The sequence below is a fragment of the Lampris incognitus genome, chromosome 1 (assembly GCF_029633865.1).
Source record: "Lampris incognitus isolate fLamInc1 chromosome 1, fLamInc1.hap2, whole genome shotgun sequence".
Lineage (NCBI taxonomy): Eukaryota > Metazoa > Chordata > Actinopteri > Lampriformes > Lampridae > Lampris > Lampris incognitus.
The window spans coordinates 37443740-37460222 of NC_079211.1; the positions used below are offsets into that span (position 1 = coordinate 37443740).

Below are 16483 nucleotides of genomic sequence, written 5' to 3' on the forward strand. Positions count from 1 at the left end.
GAAGTGGGATAGTCAGAGAGATGAAGAAAGTAGACAGGAGTACAAGGAGATGCAGCGTAAAGCAAAGAGAGAGGTGGCAAAGGCAAAGGAAAAGGCGTATGGTGAGTTGTATGACAGATTAGACACTAAGGAAGGAGAAAAGGACTTGTACCGATTGGCTAGACAGAGGGACCAAGCTGCAAAGGATGTGCAGCAAGTTAGGGCGATCAAGGATAGAGATGGAAATGTGCTGACAAGTGAGGAGAGTGTGCTAAGAAGGTGGAAGGAATACTTTGAGGGGCTGATGAATGAAGAAAATGAGAGAGAGAGAGAAGGTTGGATGATGTAGGGATAGTGAATCAGGAAGTTCAGCGGATTAGCAAGGAGGAAATGAGGGCAGCTATGAAGAGGATGAAGAATGGAAAGGCAGTTGGTCCTGATGACATACCTGTGGAGGCATGGAGATGTTTAGGAGAGATGGCAGTGGAGTTTTTAACTAGATTGTTTAACACAATCCTGGAAAGTGAGAGGATGCCTGAGGAGTGGAGAAGAAGCATACTGGTACCGATTTTCAAGAACAAGGGCGATGTGCAGAACTGTAACAACTACAGAGGTATAAAGTTGATCAGCCACAGCATGAAGATTTGGGAAAGAGTAATAGAAGCTAGGTTAAGAGGAGAGGTGACGATCAGCGAGCAGCAGTATGGTTTCATGCCACGAAAGAGCACCACAGATGCGATGTTTGCTTTGAGAATGTTGATTGAGAAGTATAGAGAAGGCCAGAAAGAGTTGCATTGTGTCTTTGTAGATTTAGAGAAAGCTTATGACAGAGTGCCGAGAGAGGAGGTGTGGTATTGTATGAGGAAGTCAGGAGTTGCAGAGAAGTATGTAGGAGTGGTGCAGGATACGTATGAGGGAAGTGTGACAATGGTGAGGTGTGCGGTTGGAATGACATGGGTTCAAGGTGGAGGTGGGATTACATCAAGGATCGGCTCTTAGCCCTTTCTTGTTTGCAATGGTGATGGACAGGTTGACGGACAAGATCAGGCAGGAGTCTCCATGGACGATGATGTTCGCGGATGACATTGTGATCTGTAGCGAGAGTAGGGTGCAGGTTGAGGAGAGCCTGGAGAGGTGGAGGTATGCACTGGAGAGAAGAGGAATGAAAGTCAGTAGGAGCAAGACGGAATACCTATGCGTGAATGAGAGAGAGGACAGTGGAATGGTCAGGATGCAAGGAGTGGAGGTGACAAAGGCATTTGAGTTTAAATACTTGGGGTCAGCTGTCCAAAGTAACGGGGAGTGCAGTAGAGAGGTGAAAAAGAGAGTGCAGGCAGGTTGGAGTGGGTGGAGAAGTGTGTCAGGAGTGATTTGCGACAGAAGGGTATCAGCAAGAGTTAAAGGGAAGGTTTACAAGATGGTTGTGAGACCAGCTATGTTATATGGTTTGGAGACAGTGGCACTGACGAAAAGACAGGAGGCGGAGCTGGAGGTGGCAGAGTTGAAGATGCTAAGATTTTCACTGGGAGTAACGAAGAAGGACAGGATTAGGAACGATTATATCAGAGGGACCGCTCAGGTTGGACGGTTTGGGGACAAAGCAAGAGAGGCAAGATTGAGATGGCTTGGACATGTGTGGAGGAGAGATGCCGAGTATATTGGGAGAAGGATGCTGAATATGGAGCTGCCAGGGAAGAGGAGAAGAGGAAGGCCAAAGAGGAGGTTTATGGATGTGGTGAGGGAAGACATGCAGGTGGCTGGTGTGACAGAGGAAGACGCAGAAGACAGGAAGAAATGGAAACGGATGATCCGCTGTGGCGACCCCTAACGGGAGCAGCCGAAAGTATTAGTAGTAGTAGACAGTTTCGCAATTATCTTGATAACAGCTTGGCCTAGCATCAAAATTCTTTCATCGTTTTAATCTCTCAAGTCATGTGCATCTTTGCTCCGTTGGTTTTCTGTTGTAAAAATGTCCGTTTAACTTTTTTCTCCATTTTCTTTAAAACCTTCTTTCAGCATCTTGTTAGAGATCGCTGGACCAATCATTACAAAGCTTAGTCAGAATCATCTAGGGACTTCACTGATCTTAAGATGATAAACAAATTTCAATATGTGAGTCCATTTCGATTATATAACCCGATACATTTTTATCAAAATAGCTAATTTTCAAAAATTTGCAATAACTGAGACATCAACCTGAAATTTGAGACACATGTTCAGAGTTTTCACCAAGCTTACATATTAGTGTGCATTGTGCTTCACCTCTAGGGGGTGGCACAAATGCGAAAACTTTATATCTCATAATTAGCTGAGTGAAAAATTGTCCACATGTGCTAAGGTGATGTTCAGTTCGTTGTATAAAGTTTGGTGAAGAGTGATTTATAAGCATAAGCTCAATTTTATGTTTTCATCAATATTTCATCAATATCAAAATCACATTTTCTATTTCATCCAATTTTTGAACAAATTTCACCAAAATCTTTGACAATACACCCAAGAAAAGCGGGTTGATGTGATTTTATTTTTACACAATTTTATCCCCAAAAGTTTAATTGTTGTGAGTCTTTTAAGTTTAAACTGACAAAAATGCTCCTATTTGGCCCATGCCGTTTTGTTCCCTCAAAATCTGAGAAAGTGGGGCGTCCGGGTAGTGTAGTGGTCTATTCCGTTGCCTACCAGTACAGGGATCGCTGGTTCGAATCCTTGTGTTACCTCCGGCTTGGTCAGGTGTCCCTACAGACACAACTGGCCGTGTCTGCGGGTGGGAAGCCGGATGTGGGTATGTGTCCTGGTCGCTGCACTAGCGCCTCCTCTGGTTGGTCGGGGTGCCTGGTCGGGGTGCCTGTTCGGGGAGGAGGGGGGAACTGGGGGGAATAGCATGATCCTCCCACGTGCTATGGGGGTGGAGCAGTGACCGGGACTGCTCAGAAGAGTGGGATATTGGATGGGTACAATTGGGGACTAAAGTGTGCGACAAACCATGTCACAGCGCAAGTCACAAAGGTCTTCGGTTCAAGTCCTCCTTGTGAACACTGTCAATTTTACCTTGTCTACTTTTCAAGCTTTTCAAGCTCTCTTCTCTGAAACTGTGCATTCTGCTTGGATCCCAGTCATTGCTGCTTGCAGCTATATTTTTGTTTGGTTTTGCATTTAAGACATTTTGAATAAACATGTTTGTTTGCAAAATGCTGGATTAATCACCGTGCAAGGCTTGTTTCACTTGATGCTTATTCAGTAACATAGTGTGTTTTGAATTATTTTATCTAGCCAGTGTTCTCTCTTTCTGTAAGTTTTCATTTCTTCTTTTTTACACACAAGAGTAGAGAAACTAATAGAGGGAAGGCTGACTATGCGTTCTTGCTTTTATCTTTTAGCAATACTCTTTCTTACACAATCACACCTGGAAGCTCATCGGCTAAGCCGCATTCTTTCACACTAACCCACTGAGGGGTAAGTGCTTTGATAAAGGGGCACTGCCATTATGATAATGGTATGGCATTAGGAGGGGAGAGTGCCTTTCAGCCCTGCACTCAGGTTTTTCTCACCTGCAGCATAGGCTTACTAATATTTTTCCTCTTCTTTTACCATACAACATACGAAAGGGATAATATGCCAAGCTGGGGTAATGATGTAATAACAAGTAATACTGTATTAATGCTTAAAAAAAGATGTTCTCTTTTTTCTTTCCACCTTCCACAAAGAGGACAGAGGTCATTATCAGCTTTAAAACAGCGATCCCACAGCTGGTACAGCTTCAGAGTCTTGCTCAGGGTGAATGCTTGCTGATAGGGCTGTTTCAAACTCCAGGTTTAAAGGCAGTCTACCAACTCACAACATGACCCATACTGCCACGGAGATCCAAATTTAAGCAGCTGTACGTAGTTTAACCATGAAACCCATATGCTAAACTGAAAAGAGCTTTTTTTTCCCAGTCTCACTTGAAGCCCTTTCTTTCAATACTGTGATCTCTTCCCATGTAAGCATGCCCATCAATGAACTCATATTTTCCTTAGATGTATTTACACTTTATTGAATGTACACAAAACATAAACACATAAAAAGAAATACAAACTATTTTACAACTTTTTTTCTTTCTTTTTTTTTCTTTTTCTTATCACAAAGAGTTCAGTTTGTACCAAATACCACAACTGCATGTGAGTACTTGGGATATTAATGTCAATTATACTGTACATTACAGGTTAAAATCCTGTCAATAAATATGTTCTTTGTCATGAGGAAAGAACCCATAATGCCTCTGTAAACATTACATTTTGAATTACATAGCTGGGAGGGCACTTTGTGTCATATACTTAAATCACATTTCGGCTTGTCCAATGTCTGCCAGTGGAATAAATGAAGCACCATGAGTTCCCTGTGGCAGGTCCAGTATTTTCTTTCAACCTTTTTAAATGTTTATCTGGGTCTAGGATCTGGATATTAAAGATTACCCATATCCATATCAAAGATTATCATATCCATATCAAAGATTATCATATCCATATCAAAGATTACCCATTAGTATTTGGGCTGATAACCCAACATCCTCTCTATTACGATTTAAACTGGAAGTTGCAATGGTCAGTGAAATGACAAATGCATTTGAACTTACCAATAAAATGAAAGGGGCTTATGTTTTTGTTGTGAAGGAAATTGGAAATCATGAAGGTAAACTTTTCACTAACATTTTTGCAGATCTTAAAAAAATTAATAGGTGTCTACTGGTCATATTTTGCCAAACTACACCTTATCATTACTTTCAAACCCACCAATATGACTTGAGGATGAATGTTAGCTTCAGAAATGAGCTCATTTTGAGGGGAGGAGGTGGGGGGGCTATGTCTGGCAAAGTTATCTCAATCTTTGAGGAAAGAAGCCAGATGAGAAAAAGAGTCCGTTTTTTTACAATTGCTTCGCCTATGAAAACAATGCTGACCTCTTAGCATTGTTTCTCAGTCTCCTTCCTTTTCTTCTTTTTCGCTCCTTCTTCTCTTTCCTCTCCCTCCTCTCCCTCCTCTCTTTTTTCTCCCACCGTTCTTGGCCTAGTCATAAGCAGTTGTCGGGGATACACTTTCGTTCTTCCTCCAGTGGGGGGCAGGGTGTTCCGTGGTTGGCATGGTGCATGAGGACGTAGCGTGTGCGGTGCTGCATGCCTGAGTCTCCACAGTTGGCCTTACAAAGCCCCCAAGGAGACCACACGGACACCTCACAGTCCAGAGGGGTGTCTGCAGAGGTTTTGGACAAAACACATTCTGTTAGCTATGTTGATACATGAATGGATTATATGGCAGACGTATTGTTTTCTAAGCACCTGATAGTCAACACACTGTTGGGCATTGTTGGGTGGGTGAGATTAGTAGGTGGACATGAACTGAGGGTTTGACTGGAAAAGACAAAGTTGTTTTAGACTCAATGCCAAGCCAGTTCAAGAAGACACTGATAGGGGGCGCTATGAGCTATTTGAGGTGGGTGGGAGTGGCGGGCTTGGGATCGCTTACCTTGGAAAAATAAAAAATACATAATGATAATTGCTCCTTTCGTAAATAAGGTCTCCTGATTGACGTCACACTATGTATGAAACGCTTATTGATTTTCAGTACTAAAGTCTTTAAGTGTTTTTCCTTGTATTACATTACTGTTGACATTGATAATTCTCCAACAACAGCAAATAACACATGGTATTAACTAGTGCCGAATGATTAATCTAATTGCAATTGTGATGTCAGCCTGTGCAATTATATAACCGCAAAAGGCTGCGATTTAATTAAATAATAAAATGTGCATGTGTGAACCTCTGTGTGCAATCTGCATATCTACACCCATAAATAAGAGATGACCATTCAGTCTCTGTTTAGGCAGTGAAGCGTGTGCTGTCTACAGTCACATGACTATCCGGTGTGCTGTGTGCAGACCAGAAAGAAGGAAAAAATGGAGCCCGATGACAACGAGCAGATTAACGCTGATGAACTGTTAGCAAAAACAAAAACCGCGACCCCTGTTATATGGCGGTATTTTGGATTCAAGCTCAGCGATATTGAGCAGAAAGAGGTACTGTGTAAAACATGCAAAATGAAAGTCGCTACATGTCACAGCAATACGACAAAATTGTATCATTTTTTATATGTATAAATTTGTTTATTATATTGCAATCGCAAATCGCAATATTGTCCACAATAATCGCAATATGACTTTTTCTCCAAATCGTGCAGCACTAGTCTAGGGGTGGGAATCACTAAATAACTCACGATACGATACTATCATGATACATTGCCCATGATAACGATGGTATCACGATACATTGCCCACGATAACGATGGTATCACGATACAGCGATTCTGCAATACTCGATACATTGCAAAAAACTCATCTATGATACATCACGATATCTGCGTAACTGAATAGGAAACTATACCCCTAAAAAGGCACAAAGCAGGAATGATGTATTTATTCACTGTATTGTGGTGTCAGTTTCACAGAATTGGACAACTGAGATGAAACAATATCTAACAAAGTGCACAGAGTCTTAGTGCCTCTTCAACCCATGCACACGCACACACAAAGACTGCAACTTGTCCATGTGTGCCATCATTCCAATATAAAATATAATTCCCTGGCAGTTTGTTTCCTCTTTTTGTTATTTAAACTTCTGTATTGTTACTGTTGTTTGAGTTTGACTGTTATCAATAATGCGGTAAAATAATGACCACGGGAAAAAATGCTGAATAAAAATATCGATATTTGGCACCAGTGCCTCGATAACATATCACAAGAGGAAGTATTATGATATATCCTAATATCGATATTTTGTCCCACCCCAAGTATTCACTTCTAAAGTGCTCTTATTTATTTGCCTATTTCATTTTTTGGACTGAGTTAAGAATTGGGATTTAGAGAGAGGCTATTTAGGACAAGTAATGAGTTGAGTGTGGGTCACTGTCAAGGTATTTAAAGCAGCTTAGAATTGTAAGGAGGCAACTTCTTTTGAATTTCTCTCTAAAATATTATTTCTTATATATGAATGAAATATCCACAATAAACATGAAGATGAACTGTGCTGTAGCCTGAAAGGAATGGCTGAAAACTTGGTTGGGAACAAACAGCTGCAAAAAAAAAGAAGAAAAGGCAGCTGTGATTGATGGTCCCTCTTTGGTGATTGGTGTACCATCAATCAAACTAATGTCAATGAAACCAATATGAGCTCTTTACAGTCAGGCCTGTTACATGTTAACAAAGGAACAGAAAGGGAATGGAGTCTGGGGGATTGAACCATCCAGCAGCCTATTAAAAGTGGCATTTTTTATCATTTCTCCAGACTTGCCAGAGCATTAGCCAGGTAATGCCTGGGAAATTCTGGGTACATGAATGGACATAGTTAGCTAGGTAATAGGAAATTATGTTTGGAGGTGGTCCAAAACATGTCTCACCGTGATTTGTGTATATAGCCCTATTCGCATGGGACTAGTATTACCTGGGGATCTCTAGTATTTTGTAATAATTGCGGAAGTCGTTTGTGATCTTAATCCCATGCGAATCAGCCATGTCCGTAACTTGTAAAGTAAAAATTGCAGTGCAAATTACCTACCATATTTCGACAAACACAGAGATCATCTGATAATATTAGTTCCATGTGACTCAGCATCTCACTAATTTGGGGTTGTGGTTTTTTGTTTTTTGTTTTTGTTTTTTTAAGCAAAGTTTTTTTTGTTTCTTTCACACCCTTGTTCTGCCTTTTTCCTAGTTGAGAATTATGGAGACTGCGGAGGAAATTATAAATGACAGTTTTGACTGCATTTTGGGTGCAAATTCAGGAGGATATTCAAGACCATCAAAGGATATAAGATGGTCATGATGTGGTTAGAGAGGAAAACAGTCTACAGGAAGCAGATGTTACGCGAAGCCTTGACATTTTCAGTCATAACTGGGGATAATGTCAATAAATTTGAGTAAAATACAGCATGGTTTATCCCGTGCGGATGTGCCACATGAAACACAGACGTGGGGGGTGTGAGGTAATTTCTAAATCACGAGGTCTCCAGTTAATACTAGTCCTGTGCGAATAGGGCTTCTGTCAGCCTGCCACTGATATTAATGGCAACTTTGTAAGGTAGGCCACCTGATCATCTGCTTAGACCACTTTAACTCTCGCTGAGAAGCAGGCCTGCTTAGCACGATATGGGGAAAAAAACTCCATACCTCAGAAAACAGTCTTCTGTACTGTCACTTAATTGACTCGTAAGAAGAATTACACATGGGTATATATTTAGCCATAATAGAAAAAATAACCTTTTTTACACGAATCTAACACAGCTTGTGTTTTTTTAAGCCCAAGTTAAATATTTAATTAGGGGACATTTTTAATGAATTGTTGCATTCTGCATGTCAAGAGTTTTACTAATCCTGAACTCCTTGTTATAGGTTCTTGGCAACCGCTGGATTTCCATATACTTGTTTAGTTGAGACTTAATTCTTTTACAACCTTCATTTATTGAGTGAAATTTTGCTGAGCATGAGTGCTTTTTTTTGCATCTGGTTGGCAATATCTCTCTCTCTCTCTCTCTCTCTCTCTCTCTCTCTCTCTCTCTCTCTCTCTCTCTCTCTCTCTCTCTCTCTCCCTCTCTCTCGCTCGCTCATCACCTGGTTTCAGATGTGTAAACTGCTGATATGTATCACAGACTGTTTTGAATAGAGTAGAAAAACAAAAGGATGTTGGTGTAGTGGAAGGATGGCAGGACAGATGGGAGGTTTTGACACAAACAGATGTAAACCAGGGCAAAGACTTGATTTGGAAAAGCTTCACTCACATTTCTTACTTCCATTATAAAACAAGCTATGTTGTTGACAGGTATTTACAAGAGAGCGGGCTAGCTAATGGCAACTTCAACTAGAAGAGATAAAAAAAATAATAGAAAAAGAAAGATGAATGGGATTCCTTGTAATGTGACTATACTGATCTAACCATAAAAATTGTAAGTGTAATCCTGCAAACGTAATGAGATTACTAGATTCAAGTATTTCTCTGATTTATCACTCCGATTTTAAGGCAGTGCTGGCATGTATTTTGTGCAAATTACATTGCCAACCCTTGGAAGATGGCATAAGGAGATGGAGATATCGATAGAGAGAGAAAAGGATAAACAGATAGAGGGGGTGGAGGTTGACGGGGAGTAGGGCAGGAAATCCCAGCAGATAGTTGGCCTTTTTCTCTTGTTTGTTGACAGGTAGTCAGGGGAACAGACTTGTTAGCATGATGCTGAGTCAAACCTTCACAGTTATCCGCACAACAGATCTGGTTACTGCACCCTGAGCTTTCCTGCCAGGCTGACATGCATTCTGCTCAGTTTTTCCAAGCCTCTTTTCCTCAACACTTCACCAATTTAGACTCTGTGCTGTCACAAGTACACTTGATGTCTGGTTTTGCTTTATTTCACAACCCCACCCCTTCATCGCACCTTCTTAACATTACATTTGGTTGGGAAGATAGCATGTTGTTTTTTCACGCTTCATCATCCCCCAATAAAAGTACCTGTAATTGTTACGCCATGTTGTCCCATTTGTCAAAGGATCTTTGTGAAAGACGCTCTCACCCCGACTTTTTTATGCGGCACCACATCTAACCACAACCAGACGGGGAAAAAAGACTGAATGACTTAAAGAAATGACTGAAATGGTGAATTCTGGTTTTATAAAGTAAAAAAATTGGATCACTGCGCTGTGTTTTTAATAGCTTGACAAACTTGTTGTTGCATTTTACTGTTCGTTTCTTATCCTTCTATTTTAGTTTACAGTTGGGCTTACTTAAGGTTAGCAGTAAACACTGGAGAAGCAAGGGACTTGTAGACATTTTTAACCAGGTAGTCAACCATATATCCAGCCTCACCCTGGGATCCAGGTCTTGTAAAAAACATGTAAAAGCCTGCATCCCATTTAGTGAGTCACTGTTCAAGAAATGTCACTGTACATTCATGACGCTTTGGTTTTTCTTGCTTGCTCCATCTCTCACCATTGTTTCACTGAATGCCAGATTTGCCCAGAGCATTTTCCGATACTGCACAGTCAGTCTGCTTGTTTGGCTTTTGGTTGGAATAATTGCATGTGTGGTCTCAAATTGCTCCCAAATGGAGTGGGAATACTTTGTATGGTTTTTTTTTTTTGAGGTAGAGGATAGTGGTGGACAGGAGAGAGAAAGAGATAGAATGACATGGAAAAGGTTGAACATGTAAGTTCAATGCCACTGAGGTTTCCACCAGGATGCCTCGATAGAAGAGAGCTGTTAAGATGTGAACCAATCTAGCTTCTAACTGCACTGATTGAAATGTTTTCCTGTGCATTTAGATATATTAGTGCATACATTTTTATGGGGGGGGGGGGTTAACCCCCTTTTCTTCCCAATTGTCAATTGTATCTGGCCAATTATCCCACTCTTCCAAGCCGTCCCGGTCACTGCTCAACCCCCTCTGCCAATCCGGGGAGGGCTGCAGACTGTCACATGCCTCCTCATGTGGTATCATGTGGAGTCACCAGCTGCTTCTTTTCACCTGATAGTGAGGAGTTTCACCAGGGGAACATAGCGCGTGGGAGGATCACGTTACCCCCCCCCCAGTTCCCCCTCCCCCCTGAACAGGTGACCCAACCGACCAGAAGAGGTGCTAGTGCAGCGACCAGGACACATACCCACATCTGGCTTCCCACCTGCAGACACGGCCAATTGTGTCTGTAGGGATGCCCGACCAAGCCGGAGGTAACACGGGGATTCAGATCCCCATGTTGGTAGGCAACGGAATAGACTGCTACGCTACTCGGACGCTCTAGTGAATACATTTGTGTTATCTTGTGATGTAAAGGTACATATTTATATTTTAGCTAACAATAAAAAGGATTTTTAATTGAATTAACTATTTGGTTGTCCTCTTTCTGTCTGTAAATCTGAAAGAGAACATTATCTTTAAATAGAAAGTCACATTATAAAGTCTTTACTATATGTATTATAATCTACTCAAATGGCATTCCCAAATCTAATTTTGTAAAGCATTTTGAATAGTTGTAATTACCTGTCATCAAGTGTTTTTTTTGTTTTTTTTTGTTTCCCCCTCAACTAGCTGTCAGGCTTTCTATGAATGAGAATTCTGATATCAGGCTAATACAAAATATCACTGGGAATACCATCCACCACAACAACCCTACCAGATACCAATATTAATACACCTCTTTTGAAACAACACTCGCTTTGATTAAATGTAAGAATTTCAACAATAATTAATGAAATCAAGGCTATTTGATTTAAGCACAGCATATACAGTTGTATGTACCTGTGAGCTTATCTTCAATCTCGTTGCCTGTTGGCAGTTGATTGGACTGGGTGGGCTCCAGTGGAAGGCTGATGATTTGATTGGTCTTCTTGGTTGTCTTTGTCAGTGTCACCTTGGCCATGGGTGGGAGGTGCTTCAAGCGGGGGTAGTAGAAGGAGTTGGCAGGATGGTTTGGTAAGGAGGAGGTTATCTAATGAGGTTTCACAAAAAGAAGACGTGTTGTTGGAGACGGTCATTGGAGGAGAGTTTTAGGAACAAGAGTAGGCGAGTTGGTGGCATCTCTTTTGATAAAATAATATACTCCGAGCCTCCTTTGTTAAAGAAATGCACTATTTATTTATTTTCACAAATAAGCTGCTTTATCCTTGTGTGCAGCAAGAGGATTAGTAGAGGTGTGTGCGTGCGTGTGTGTGTGTGTGTGTGTGTGTGTGTGTGTGTGTGTGTGTGTTGCCATATAGGCCTACAGTCAAAGACGGTTGAATAAGTTCATTTGGATACAACGTTTATTGACAGAAATGATTCATCACTCATCTAAGTGACCTCTTCAGTCTCAACTGACTGCAGGTCTCCCCACCCTTATAAACTGTACAGTTGCATAATGACCGAAAACGATTGGTTTCATAAGCAATTGGGCATTACCATTAACTAGAGTTTTAATGGCCACGTGTACTTACTATTGACGGAGGATTTGGGAATGTTTGCAGTCACAGCATTGTAAAATGGTGACAGAAGTACCCTTAGACCCCCCCCCCCCAGCTGTGTGCCATCCGTTTGGTCAGAGCCTGTTTAGTTTACCCAGTTTCCTAAACAGACGCTGGCCAAGAGGATGGCACAACACAGAAGAGCTAATGCATCAGGACAGGACTCCACAGTCTACACCCATCTACAGGCCAGTGGCCACTCTTTCAAGGATGAGGATGTGCACATACTTGATAGGGAGGAACGCTGGTTTGAATGGGGAGTCAAAGAGGTCATCTATGTGAAGAGGGAACAACCATCCCTGAACCAAGGGGGGGGGGGGGTTAAGAGTACTTCTGTCACCGTCTTACCATGCTGTGATTGCAAACGTTCCCAAATCCTCTGTGAATAGTACACATGGCCATTGAAATCTAGTTAATGGTCACGCCTATTTGCTTATGAAACCAGTCGTTTTCGGTCATTATGCAACTGTACTGTTTATAAGGGTGGGGACCTCTACAGTCAGTTGAGACTGAAGAGGTCACTTAGATGAGTGATGGGACATTTCTATCAATAAATGTTGTATCCAAATGAACCGATTCAACTTTCTTTGATTTTCTTGGATTATTGAGCGTGCATAAAGACATAGGCCTACATTCAGTACATTTACATGATGTTAGAAAAAGTTGATTCATTGTGTTAGTCCGACTAAAACTGGATTTTAAAAATACATGTAAACATGTTAGTCCGACGGAAATTGTACTAAATCGAATTTCTCAAAGTTGTACTAACACACTTAGATAATGCGGTTGGGGATCGATTTACTCTGGCGTGTATACGCTTCAAGGTGTTCTGTGCCTGATCTATAGTTCCCGCGGTGGTCTTTCCCCCTGAAGTCGAACAGGGTAGTATCAACTATATCAACATGGCGAATGCTAGAGCGAGAACCATGCATTTCTGGACAGATGAGGAGACAAACTTTGTGTTGTGTCAGTTAAAGGAGTTGAATGTCCTAGGTCAGCCGGAAGGAGGTCCAATAACAACCAGCTGAAAGGGGGCATATTGCCACCTACCATACCGGGGTCAGACATACTTCCATCAATAAATTGATTCTCCCCCGGTTCTTGTATACTGGGACAACAACAGTAGTCCAATTACATGGCCTAATCGAGCTATAACTGTAGCTCGACTTAACTGTGCATGTGAACTTGATGAGTGTTTCATTGTTGTAACGACATTTGTTTTGCATGTTGTTGCATGTTGCATGTTGTTGTTGACCTGCATAGAGTACCTAGTGTTGTTTAAAGGGATTTTCCAAGTCACAACTGATAACGTGTGTTCAGCATCACAGACATTTCACAAAGAGGTTCATGCAGTGTGCAGCACCGGTAGCGGTCTCCACATACTGTACTATTTTACTTCTGCTGAGGTCTATAAACAGTTCATCTTAGGCATGTCGAATCAGCAATGTAGCCATTATGTCACTATTTTAAATCAATCTGGGCAACCCACCTGTGTGACTTTCTCCTGAGGAATGGTCTCGAAGTTAGGAGATGAGAAGGTGAACCCACTGTCTGTTCCCGCATCATAGGGGTACAGCTCCAGGGTCACGCTCTCTTTCCATTGGTCACCTTCACACAAGTTAAAAGTGTCTACGCCCACAAACCAGTCCGGGCTTGGAACGATACGCACCATGAACGACAGCTAGAGAGATGAGGGCAAGAAAGGAGGTGGAGAGAGAGAGATGGAGAGAAATTTAAACTACAGCTCAGTCGCTTATGATAGCACGTTCATATTCAAAAACATTCAAGAACTTTGAAGAAAATCTGTTTGGATGAATTGACTGACTTGAAATTCAGCAGAGCACTTTGTTAGTACTGTAAAATGTACACATTTTACCACAAAGCCAAGTAGAGATTTCAGAGGAAGTGGCACCTGCCTGGTTAACGTCATCTGTAATGAGTGTCCCTTCTACCCACAAGTGATCTTAAACTGAAAGTTAACAGCCAGAGTTGGAAATTCCTTTTTTTTTTTTTTTTACAACAGAACATAGTAACTGTGGGATTTCAGTAATAGAATTTGTTTTACAAACCATTAGGTTTTTAGATGAGCAAAAAAACATTCCCGCCAAAGTGGCAAGTAATTGTTATTTTTTAATATATTTCTCAGTGGTGGGACATATTCAGCTTTTAGCATGTGTAGCTCCAGATGACTTCAGAAACAGCCATCCGTCCACCAGTGTCGGGTGGACGAGGTACAATTGGTGGTTCCGGTGTCACTCACTTGCCTCTGAAAGTGACATCTAACATATCTAATGCTTCTCCGTGTCCTCTAATTAGTATTTCCATGCCAGAGCATAGTTTTGCCCTTTAATTGTGAATACCATTACCTCCAGCTGATTCTCCCTTTCTAATGCGAGTCTCCTCCTCCATCCGCCCCCCCCCCCCCCTTCTCTCTTGCCTCCACCTCCCCGCTTCTTCACTGGTCCAACACCAGCACAGTGGTCAGGCCATATACCACTATATATGGCCCTCCAGGAGGCTCATCGGTAACAAGTTTTTTTGGGGGTTTTTTTTGGGGGGCGGGGTATTTTTCTCCCCTTTTCTCCCCAATTGTATCCGGCCAATTACCCCACTCTTCTGAGCTGTCCTGGTCGCTGCTCCACCCCCTCTGCCGATCCGGGGAGGACTGCAGACTACCTCATGCCTCCTCCGATACATGTGGAGTCGCCAGCCACTTCTTTTCACCTGACAGTCAGGAGTTTCACCAGGGGGACATAGCGCATGGGAGGATTCCGCTATTCCCCCCAGTTCCCCCTCCCCCCGAACAGGTGCCCCGACCAACCAGAGGAGGTGCTAGTGCAGCAACCAGGACACACACCCACATCCGGCTTCCCACCCGCAGACACAGCCAATTGTCTGTAGGGACACCCAACCAAGCCGGAGGAAACATGGGGATTCGAACTGGCGGTCTCTGTGTTGGTAGGCAATAGAATAGACCACTACCCTACCCGGACGCCCTATCAGTAGCAAGTTTAATAACCAACTCATGCAGAGTTTGCATGACTTTAAGAAACATAAATTAGTATAATTATGTAACTGAGGTGCTGTTTTTTTTCTTTTCGTAAACAGCAGTTAAGATTGCTTGCTAAGACAATCTTATGAACATTTTCAGTATGAAAATCAGAAATAAGCAAATTTAAGAAATTAGCTAAAATTGAAAAAAAAAGTGTCTTTTGACCTAGACATATACAAACATAGCAACACTTTTATTATCCATCAGTTGGGGATCTGTTGGGTCAAGACTCGGAGTCAAAAATAAATTAATAAATGAATGAATAAAAGATTTAAACAGGTGTGAAGAGTGACTTACATAGGAGTGCCTGGCGAAGACATCGATTTCGGTGTGCATCTGGCCCGTGCCTCCCACAACAGCAGGAGCGGAGAAGACTCCATAGACGCTCTGGATGCGTTCGCCGGCCGCCTCCACTTCCTTCATAAGCGTCCAGGCCTCCCCTCTCTCTGTGAATTCCCTTACTCCATTGCTGGCAAACTCATTACGTTGCCACATGTGGAAGTCAGAGCTGTGGGTCACCCCTATGAGGAGGGAGACGGGGGAAGAGCGAGGATAAAGTTTTGGTTTGGCAACAGGTACCAGCTTTGTACTCATCAATCACACACAGAATTTAGTACCCCCATTCATACTATTGACCAATCAGGTTCTTATTCTCCATCAGCCTTCCCCATGCTCACCATTCAGTTTTGACCACTTAATTGATGTGGTAAATAGGGTACTCAAAAATGGTCAGTGTACCATTGCACACCTGCTGCCAGTATCCTGACCAGTCAAAATACTGTTACACACCAGCTTCCTGTATACTCACCCATCAGATCAGACCACTGTGCAGGGGGCCGGTAGACTGGGTATTGCTTGGGGAAAGCAGACTGCGTCCACTTGCCGGTAAACTTTAGGCTGTAGTGGGCAGTTTCAGAGGCCGTGCAGAAGGGGGCAGCAGTAGGAACAGGCATTGGTTTAACACAGTGGACCAGGAAGCTCAAAGTCACAAGAGCAAAATGTTGGAACACCCCAAAGTTGGAGAAGGTGTTTCTTGTGATATCCATGGCCGTGAGAGCTGGAAGAGGGGTGGAGGGGGCATTGACAAAATGAAAAGGAAAGAGAGAAGTGATATCAGTTGAGATACAGGAATGTCAACCCTAATGTCATTAAAAAATCAGCGGAACCAGGAATGAATGAAGTCCTTGATTCAAATTAATAGCCTCGCTGTTCCCATGCTACAAGCACATAGAACATTTAATTAATAAATGCGCATAGATTAAATCATTGTAGACATTTCTGTTTAAATGCCTGTTGCAGAAACGATGCACTTTTGCTTGACCACTAAAAAAGGCTGGTGAGAGAAAATTTTATTTGATAAATTTAGTGGAACTAATGCAAGATAAATGAAGGGTTTCAGGATTTTTGCAGTGGGGACGTATTAAGCGGCTAACTTGTGTGACGAGATG

The 16483-nt window shown here is 42.1% G+C and overlaps 1 protein-coding gene across 1 annotated transcript; it reads right to left on the reverse strand.

Moving 5' to 3' along the window:
- Positions 1 to 5022: 5022 nt before the first annotated feature.
- spon2b (spondin 2b, extracellular matrix protein) lies at positions 5023 to 16081 on the reverse strand. The gene is made up of 5 exons (XM_056277573.1): positions 15844 to 16081; positions 15333 to 15556; positions 13473 to 13664; positions 11283 to 11472; positions 5023 to 5201 (listed from the first exon to the last, which is right to left on the reverse strand). The coding sequence occupies exons 1-5, from the start codon at positions 16079 to 16081 to the stop codon at positions 5023 to 5025; spliced, it is 1023 nt and encodes a 340-aa protein (XP_056133548.1).
- Positions 16082 to 16483: the final 402 nt, after the last annotated feature.